The sequence below is a fragment of the Coregonus lavaretus genome (genome assembly GCF_964263955.1).
Source record: "Coregonus lavaretus genome assembly, chromosome: 27".
In the NCBI taxonomy this organism is placed as follows: Eukaryota; Metazoa; Chordata; class Actinopteri; order Salmoniformes; family Salmonidae; genus Coregonus; species Coregonus lavaretus.
In genome coordinates, this window is record NC_140014.1 from 17464507 (window position 1) to 17472550 (window position 8044).

An 8044-nucleotide genomic window follows, 5' to 3' on the forward strand; every position below is an offset into this window, starting at 1 on the left:
AACAAATAGTTCTATTGACTACGTCCATCCTAGCTCACTCGTTAATGTCTTAATCAAAATTACTGATTGCCTCTTATCCGCTCGTCGTCCCCTTATGCCATAGTTTGTACATCTCCATTGTCAGGTCCTGTGTAGCTCAGTTGGTAGAGCATGGTGTTTGCAATGTCAGGGTTGTGGGTTTGATTCCCACGGGGGTCTAGTATGAAAATATATGCACTCACTAACTATAAGTCGCTCTGGATAAGAGCGTCTACTAAAATGTAAATGTCAGTAGAACCCACATTTGTTTAAGCAAGTCAGCCATATTAGCTATGTTTTTTTTAAAGGCAGTAAATGAGGATGAATGAACTGTTTCGCTGATAGCCAGGTGTAGCAGTGGCTGAAAAGAAAGCTCTACTGTTGGGACAACTTTGTGTAGGCCCTAACAGTTTGTGGGCACCGTTTGTCACCGTTATAGTGCAATTAATGTATTGTTTAGTGTTGTGTTGTGTAGTGGCTTTGCTGGCATGCATCTAAAACACATTTTTGGAGTTTGCCACACCAAGATTAGCATTCTAAAATCGCCACTGTATGGATGGTTCTGGGGGTCAAACTACGAAAATGCGTTAATGGCTTCAATTTTTTTACGCGTTAACTTTGACAGCCCTAGTTTAAAACCATGACAAGAGAGAGACTGTCAACGAATACAGCAAAGAGATGCTGTTTTTATGAGTGAGTTAATGTTTAAGTTCTCACTCAGCACTGTCAACACTTTGTATTCAACACTTGTATAAGCCATAAAATGTACGTTCTTCCTATTTCCACTCAGCGCTACAACAAGCACTGCAGCAGTAATGAATGAGTAGGAAAGTGTATCTATAGGCTTGCGTTGTTGTTATTATTAGCAGCTTGTGTCTTTTTTAATATTGAGGAATATTTAACTTTCTCTGTTCATAGGAGTAACAACATGAATTTGTACATGAGGCAGAAATAATGCGGTGTCCTTTTTTGGTCAGTGTCAGCAGAGGAAAGGGAGAGCGGAGGGATGTTGAGAGCCAGACCCTTAGTCTGCTGCTCTCTCCCTCCACTGACTCACCATGAGATGCAGGCACCATCAGCCCAGTAAAATAAAAATAAAAAGCAAATTATTTGAATGTATGCTCACTCAGCTGTGCTTCACAAGTAATACAAGAACGGATCTATTACCGGTGTCATCATATAGCCTACCTCAAATTTTGAAATATAATTTTAAATGGCCCGAAAAACTATTCAAGGGCAATTCAAGCAAAGCCAAAATACGGTGGTAATGTATTGGGCCTATAGCTTACTGCACAAACCTCATTGCTACAGTACTGTTTTCAATTGGTTAATGTTGCATAGGCTTATGTTTTTTTAATCTTTTTTTTTCTGAGCGGTAAATCTTGTCTTGCATTTTGACTCAGTGATCTTGACTGGGGATCACTGTTCTAGAGTTTTCCCTGTTAACACTATCAACGTTTCCCTTTACTGTGGCAATTGTGACAAGCAATATTAGCCACGTTCAATGCAACATACCGAAACAAATCAAACTATGCAACAGATTTTGTTATAGGCACAACGCATCGGAGTAGGATTCTACTGCATTGACACACACTACTCAGCCCGTACTCTACACAAACCGATGAAGCATAAACAATCAGAGCTGCAGTAGGCCTATATGCAAATAGACCATTACCATATATGGATCTGTGCCATTTACTTTGAACTGGACTGTGTTTACAGCATTAGCGGTCGTGAGTAGATGTGCTTGTTTTGAGATCAAAGCGAGAGCTGCATGTAGCCACATGTGCACATTTTGTTCATATCCTTTGCTAGTTAATGAGTTATTAGCCCAGTTATAGATCATTTGTAGTCAGCAATAAGGGAGTGATTGCTTCCTACAAGAGCACAAAACGTACACATTTCTAGACATCTTTGAAAAGCCAGTCAGTTAAAGAGCTTTTTTCTTTTTCTTAAAGGGGCAGTGTTGTATTTTGAGACAGGCTTAAATAAGCTAAGCTAACCTAACCAGCAGACCTGAAATTTGCTCAATGCCGAATTTTTTTTGAGGGAACATTGATTTGTGCCACAAACATAATCCAATACCTGCAGGTAGTCAGAGGTTTTATTGAATTTCTTTTGAAGTGCATTTTCAGTGAACTGATGAACCCTTACTCAGAACTCTGAGGGAACCTCTCTAGGAGAAGAATGTGCCACGAATTACTATATTGATGACACCACTATCCCCATATCAATATGCTACTGCAGGCACAGAACATAATTTATTGTAAGGGCCTCATCGTGGTGAAATCATTTAAAGGCTTAAACCTCATGACATTCACAATGACTGCAGCTATATTGAGTGAAACCCATTGACAGAAAATTCAAAGCTGTTCACCAATTAGCATCTGCCTGATTAAGTCACATAAGGGGTATTCCTACTCCCTCTTCTGCTACGTATTTTTGTCACCTATCCCTAATGTGAGTTTGAAATCACATCTCTTACGTAGGCTCACTGAGATAACTATCTATGTCAAATACATTTTCCAACCCTGTCACTTTAGTGCTGTTCACTATGATGCAGGTGTTGTCTGGCTGCGGATGAGTGCATGAGTTTACCGGTAGTCTCAAAACCAAACAATGCATTGTGCTCTGTTTTTTTGTTCCCATAAGTTTCACGGTGTTCATTTGTTTTTCTATGTCTCATTCTGCTTTCGTAAATCATAGAGGTGGTAGGCTACTGTCACCATATCTTGGTTTTACTTCCTGTTTTTAAAATACTGAAATGTACAGTATGTATCATTTTGGAATGTCTGGTTAAAATGGCAATGTTAAATAGTCTGTTATTTATCAGTAAGACCAGCAGGCTGGCCTAGTTTGCAATATGAAACTTCACATTGAGTTGTGTGGTGTTTGCATTTTATTGCATGCAATCATCACATGTAGATAATGCTGCAAACATAATTTATTTAAGGGGATCAAGTCAGTAAACATAATATTTCACCAGCTGCACTGTGAGAATATTCTATGTACTGTAATAACTGTAGAGACACAGACAAAAGAGAACATTTGTCTTCCTTACAGACACACAAGGAAGTGGGACAATACATGAGGGAGTTACAACTGCAGTCATTTGATTACCGACAAAGGGGAAGAATCTTCAGTAGGCCTATTCTAGCCTGGAGGATAACAAATCAATAAATGCTAAAACAGTCAGATATACTGTACTTAGGGCTATCAGTTTATTTTAAGAAGTTGATACATTTATCCCTCATTAGTTGATTAACAGTACATATGATTGGAGTGAGATCAGAGAAATCCATCTTAACTGCAGGGCAGTTGAACCTTATGAATACTGGTGACGGCTTACTGTAGGTGAAAGACACTAGAAATAGAAGCCACCCTACACAGGACATTATGGTGAGGATATCCAATGAAGGATCAGTACTTACGGTACCACCTGAGACCTTGTGCACCCTATTCGGAAAGTATTCAGACCACTTGACTTTTTCCACATTCTGTTACGTTACAGCCTTATTCTAAAATTGATTAAATTGTTTTTTCCCCTCATTAATCTACACACAATACCCCATAACGACAAACCAAAAACTGGTTTCTAGATTTTTTTGCAAATCTATTAAAATTAATAACGGAAATATCACATTCACATAAGTATTCAGACCCTTTACTCAGTACTTTGTTGAAGCACCTTTGGCAGCGATTACAGTCGCGAGTCTTCTTTGGTATGACGCTACAAGCTTGGCACACATGTATTTGGGGAGTTTCTCCCATTCTTCTCTGCAGATCCTCTCAAGCTCTGTCAGGTTGGATGGGGAGCGTCGCTTCACAGCTATTTTCAGGTCTCTCCAGAGATGTTCGATCGGGTTAAAGTCCGGGCTCTGGCTGGGCCATTGTAGGACATTCAGAGACTTGTCCCGAAGCCACTCCTGCATTGTCTTGGCTGTGTGCTTAGGGTCATTGTCCTGTTGGAAGGTGAACCTTGGACCCAGTCTGAGGTCCTGAGCACTCTGGAGCAGGTTTTCGTCAAGGATCTCTCTGTACTTTGCTCCATTCATCTTGCCCTCGATCCTGACTAGTCTCCCAGTCCCTGCCACTGAAAAATATCCCCACAGCATGATACTGTCACCACCATGCTTCACCGTAGGAATGGTGCCAGGTGTCCTCCAGAGAGTTCAATCTTGGTTTCATCAGACCAGAGAATCTTGTTTCTCATGGTCTGAGAGTCCTTTAGGTGCGTTTTGGCAAAAGGTCTGAATACTTGTTTTTTATTTTTAATAAATTTGCAAACATTTCTAAAAACCTGTTTTTGCTTTGTCATAATGGGATATTGTGTGTAGATTGATGAGCACATTTTTGATTTTATCCATTTTAGAATAAGGCTATAACCTAACAAAAATGTGGAAAAAGGGAAGGGGTCTGAATACCTTCCGAATGCACTGTATATCCTATAATTCATTACAATGGTTCCAATTGGTCTAAGTATCTCTCTTTGACGTTATACATGAGGTAAGCTCAGTGTAAACTAATATGTCATGTCTACCCATTTTGTAGAATAATTGTTGACGTCTTGACATCGTTATGAATTCATCCATTTATGCTGTACCCCTTATGGCAGGGATCTTCAACTAGATTCAGCCGCGGGCCGATCTTTTCTTGAGCGGAGGGTCGGAACATAACTACAAATTATTTGTAGACTGCAAATTGACCGGAAGAAGCCCAAACAAATATTTGACAAAAACATAATAAATTCAAACCTTGCCAACATTTGCATATGATCACGTGTCTATCTATTATGCGTGGAAATACTTAGGAACAGATTTCCCAAATTAAAATCACTGGAGCTGATTTCCTGGTGTTTTTACTGTTTTTTATGTGCAACAATGAAATTACAAAAAAAATACACAAAAATATCTATTGTTTTTGCTCAGAAACTTGGGGCCGCAAATAAAACCATCAGGCATCTGCCTTAGGAGGTTTTCTGATAGGTTCAGCCTACACCACGTAATTTTTAAAGAGGCAAATGCCTGATGCAGTTGAAAGAGGAAACTGCGCATTGAAGGTATTTCAGGATGTGAAAGGTTATAGCTGACTGAGCACTCAGTGAGGTCTCAGGTGATGACCGAGGTCATTTACCCTGTTCTAACTTAATGGACAGACAGACAATTTTCTTTTCTCAAAAGTTTATTTTCAATTTTGTAGCATTTTTTTGTGCATTTAAACAAATACTTTGAAAAACAAGCATCTTGAAAACAGCTCTAGTCTGCCTCCAGTCATTTCTATTTCCCTCATACATTAAATGATGGCCTTGAGATATTCCTGCATTAGCAGAGTAGAAAACTCAGTACGTAATCGTTAAAAGCACTTACAAATCTACATTTTGCTTTGTGTATATTTAGCTAACATTTTGTAACATCGATAAACACCCACCAAATCCTGTTCAACATTCATTCCCTCTAATTTCCACCAAAGATACTTTCAGTTTCTCCTCCTCTCTCTTCCTGAGAACAATACCTTTAAATACAGCTGAAACTCTGATAACATGATACAATTTTTTACTTGGACAACACTGCAGTAGGCCAAGCCTATAATCTACTGTAAAACACAAAGACAGCACATTGGGCTGTAGTCTGTCTACATCTGGAGCATCTAATGGAAAATAAAAAGCATGGAGTACATAGGGCATAGCCTCCAATTATGTCCTATCATTGAAGCCATGACCCCATGGAGGTCCTTGTTATTTTTGGTCTCTGAAGAAGAGGTGACGGAATGCTGGAACGTGACCTGCAGCTTCCAGGGGAGTGTGGACAGGGACTCTGCCAACGCAGAGGGGAGAGAAATGCTTCCCCCTGGGCTGTCAAATGTCCCTAGTGGTGTGACTAGTGTTAAGGTGTCTGTATGAAGAGATACATACTTCCTCTTGGGCTGTTATTAAAGTATGGGACTCATGTTAGTGAGTGTTAGCACTGTGACCATTTTTTATTTTTCTGAAGAAAGACAATTCCCCTGTGCAACTCTCAAGAGACATCTCTAGTTGCAGTACCACCATGGCAGTCAGGCCTATTCTATATGTCAGTGGGTCATCATAAGTAATTATCTGAATACAGTGCAATTGATCTGACACCATGGTAATCCAAACTCAAACCATATCCATTCCAGAGCCACACCTCATCACTATCTTCCCTGTCTATCTACTCTGACCTTTCAGTCCGCACCTTCCCTGAGGTGCAGTGGAAAGGTGCTGCTGTGCTATGGGTGTGTGCTGTGTCCCTCCAGGGCTCTACTATGGAGGCCTGTGTCTCTCTCACGTCAGGGCTAGGGCACAGATCAGAGGAGTCATTTCCATTTCCTCCCACTTGGCTAATTACTGTCTGCACGCTCTGCCAGCCATTCTTCTTCCCTCTCATGTCATAACAGAAACCTGTGCAGTGGAAAACCCCTGATTACCCTGCGTAGATTAGACAGAGGTGTTAATACAGTAACTCCATCCTCACAGGGTGGGATATGTTTTAACAGAGGGAGAAGCGTCGAGAGTTGATGTTCATCTTGGTGAGGCCAAGGTGTTTGAGGGTGGTGGAGAGAGCAAAGGCAGCCTTCATGGGGATGTCACAGAGCAGGTCGGACTCCTCGCCACACTCCTCCAGCTCGTAGGTGGCGTCGTCCAGCATCTCCTTGTGGCGGTGACACACCTGCTCCACCTTCAGCCGGTGGATCTCCACACGCAGACGGATCAGCTGGCGTGCCAGACGGTTGTCCTGGAACCGCATCTCCCTCTTGAGGAGGAAAGGAAAGAGAGAGGGGAGAGATTAGTAATCAAATATCAATTCAAGCGCTCGTTTCCTTGGATTAGGCTTTTGTCATTGATGTGTAAAGACACTGACACATGTCTGTGTAAAAAAGTATTTGCATTTCTATTTTAGGATTTTTCAGCTCTGAAATGAACACAAGGTCCCTATTGTTTTAGTGTGTTTGCATTATTTTGGATGCAAAGATAGCACATAGTCATGCTGTAATCAGACAAGCATTCAAGTAGAGCTCAACAGTGAAAACAAGTTTATTTCCCATTGATGTCTCCATCACACGACACTGGTGGCTGGCATAGAGGCTCTGCGTTATGGCACACCTGAGTCATGAGGAAGCACAAACCAGCCAACCCAAACCAGTGTAACTACTTACCTGGTAATTACGTTTGTCAAATAGTCGCATTGTGTCCGATTCATATCGAGTTGAATATTTTCATTGTATATCTGAAATAGTGTAGCCTTATTAATTTCTAACATGTCCAAGTAAAAATAACAGATTCAGAGTTGGAGATTTTTTTTGTCAATATTGGCATTAAAAAGACGTGCACTCACCAGCTCTTTTCTAAGAAAATCCAACGCATCATCAATGGTATCGAAGCCACAGATGTTGCGTATGGTTAGATCTGAGTTCTCATCCCGCATAACTTCAGGCAAAAACACATATTTTTCTGCAGTCTCTTGACTATTATCTAAACCATTTGGGTTCTCCTTCCACGGTCGGCTCTGCAAGCGCTCCTGCCATTCAAAGTAGGATGGTCTGCGGGTTTGTAACTTTAGTTTTTCGGTAAGTGCTTTCACATTGTTCAAATCCTCAGCGTTTCCCTCATTATCTCCTTCGCAGTTGTCCTCACCTCCCAGCTCCTTAAAGTCCATTGCAATTGCACTAGACGTTTTAAATGGATCTGCGTAAAAAGACATCACAGAGGCTGCGAAAACGTTTGAATGAGTTATTCACAGAGCAAGATATGTCCCTTGAGTGTTCAGTCAGTGGGCTTGCCAGTTCTGGATTGGAGTGCACTGGTGATCCTTACTTTATTTATAGAGTGATAAGGATAAACAAAAGTGACCGCCCCTTATTGAGCGAGGGGGAAGAGGTGTAGGTCATGCAAGTATCCATGTGACCACAAGTTGGTGAAATAAAGAGTTAGCGGTGTCTACTTATGGCAGCACTCAGGTGCAACTTCTAACGTTGGAATGCAATGATCTGATTTGACATGTAAAAAAAA

General features: G+C 40.9%; 1 protein-coding gene across 1 annotated transcript; it reads right to left on the reverse strand.

Annotated features, from left to right (window-relative positions):
• Nucleotides 1–5189: 5189 nt before the first annotated feature.
• Nucleotides 5190–7830, reverse strand: LOC311102846 (protein FAM167B-like). The gene is made up of 2 exons (XM_084144287.1): nt 7371–7830; nt 5190–6788 (listed from the first exon to the last, which is right to left on the reverse strand). The coding sequence occupies exons 1-2, from the start codon at nt 7734–7736 to the stop codon at nt 6525–6527; spliced, it is 630 nt and encodes a 209-aa protein (XP_084000413.1). The 5' UTR covers nt 7737–7830; the 3' UTR covers nt 5190–6524.
• Between the last annotated feature and the right edge of the window lie 214 nt (nt 7831–8044).